This window comes from Cyprinodon variegatus, unplaced genomic scaffold (assembly GCF_000732505.1).
Source record: "Cyprinodon variegatus isolate N-32 unplaced genomic scaffold, C_variegatus-1.0 Scaffold8585, whole genome shotgun sequence".
Lineage (NCBI taxonomy): Eukaryota > Metazoa > Chordata > Actinopteri > Cyprinodontiformes > Cyprinodontidae > Cyprinodon > Cyprinodon variegatus.
Window position 1 is genome coordinate 1 of NW_015159038.1, and position 1064 is coordinate 1064.

Below are 1064 nucleotides of genomic sequence, written 5' to 3' on the forward strand. Positions count from 1 at the left end.
GATATCAAAAAAGTACTCCAGAGTGTTGTTCAGCATGGGGGTGAGTAGAAAATGAAGGCTAATCATGTTTTGGGTGTACTATTCCTTTAAGACCTACCAGTGGTAGTATCTGAAGCGGGGTCTCCAGTTGGGCGTTCGCAGCAGCGTCTGAACAGCACAGGCCAGGTTGACAAACAGGTAGCACATGAGGAAGAACCTGCAGACAACAAGCAAAAACAAACTGATACATTTCTCACTTATTATTACACTAAATTCCCCCTTTATGACTTTATAATGCTGTTGAACAGTGAGGATACTGAGGGGATCAGACAACATCTGCTTTTATAACAGGAGAGCAGGAACTAATCCAATGCAAACAGATCCTCACATGGAAAGGATAGGAGCTACGGCGTCCAGGGAGGCGATGAGGATGCCGATCTCACAGATCCCGGCGGTCAGCAGCAAAGCCCACGTCGGTTCTCCGTTAGCTTTCCCATGTCCAAACACCTTCCCCCAGATAGAGAAACAGCCCGCTATTAGCATTGGTCAAACAGGAACGAGAGCTGGCAGCGTGGATCTGTGTCCAACCTGCAGGAAAGGGACGATGCCGTCTCTAGCGATAGCCTGCAGGAGTCGAGGAGCGCCGGTCAAACTCTGCAGACCCGCTCCGCAGCAGGAGAAGAAGGAGCCGATCACAATGACCCAGGGCGAGGGCCAGGACAGCGTGCCGATGACGAGGTTCCCTTTCACAGAATCCCCAAATCTGGAGCATCAAACAAGCAGGATGAAGAAAATATTTTGACCAAAGCATTCACCTGTCCTGTCAAAAGATGATTTTTCCATGATGCGTTTCTCTAAGAAACACCATTTCTTGGGTAAAATCAGGTTTTTACTCACTTGTCTCTAAGGAGGACTCCCTCGATACAGGCGCCAAAGAGAACCACGGTGGAGATATCTGGGAGGAGCAGCTCAGGAGAATCAACAGACCAGCAAAGGGTTAAATGATCTCATCCATGGTACTGGTGGCTGGTTTGAGTTTCTATCACCTTCTATGTCTCCAAAAGAGAACAAATAACCCAAAAAAA

General features: G+C 48.1%; 1 protein-coding gene across 1 annotated transcript; it reads right to left on the bottom strand.

Moving 5' to 3' along the window:
- Positions 1-97: 97 nt before the first annotated feature.
- Positions 98-947, bottom strand: LOC107081609 (solute carrier family 12 member 5-like; the record flags this gene model as incomplete). The annotated part of the gene is made up of 4 exons (XM_015369759.1): positions 98-196; positions 368-486; positions 568-742; positions 877-947. Coding segments are annotated over 4 exons (464 nt in total), but the record flags the coding sequence as incomplete, so codon positions are not given.
- Between the last annotated feature and the right edge of the window lie 117 nt (positions 948-1064).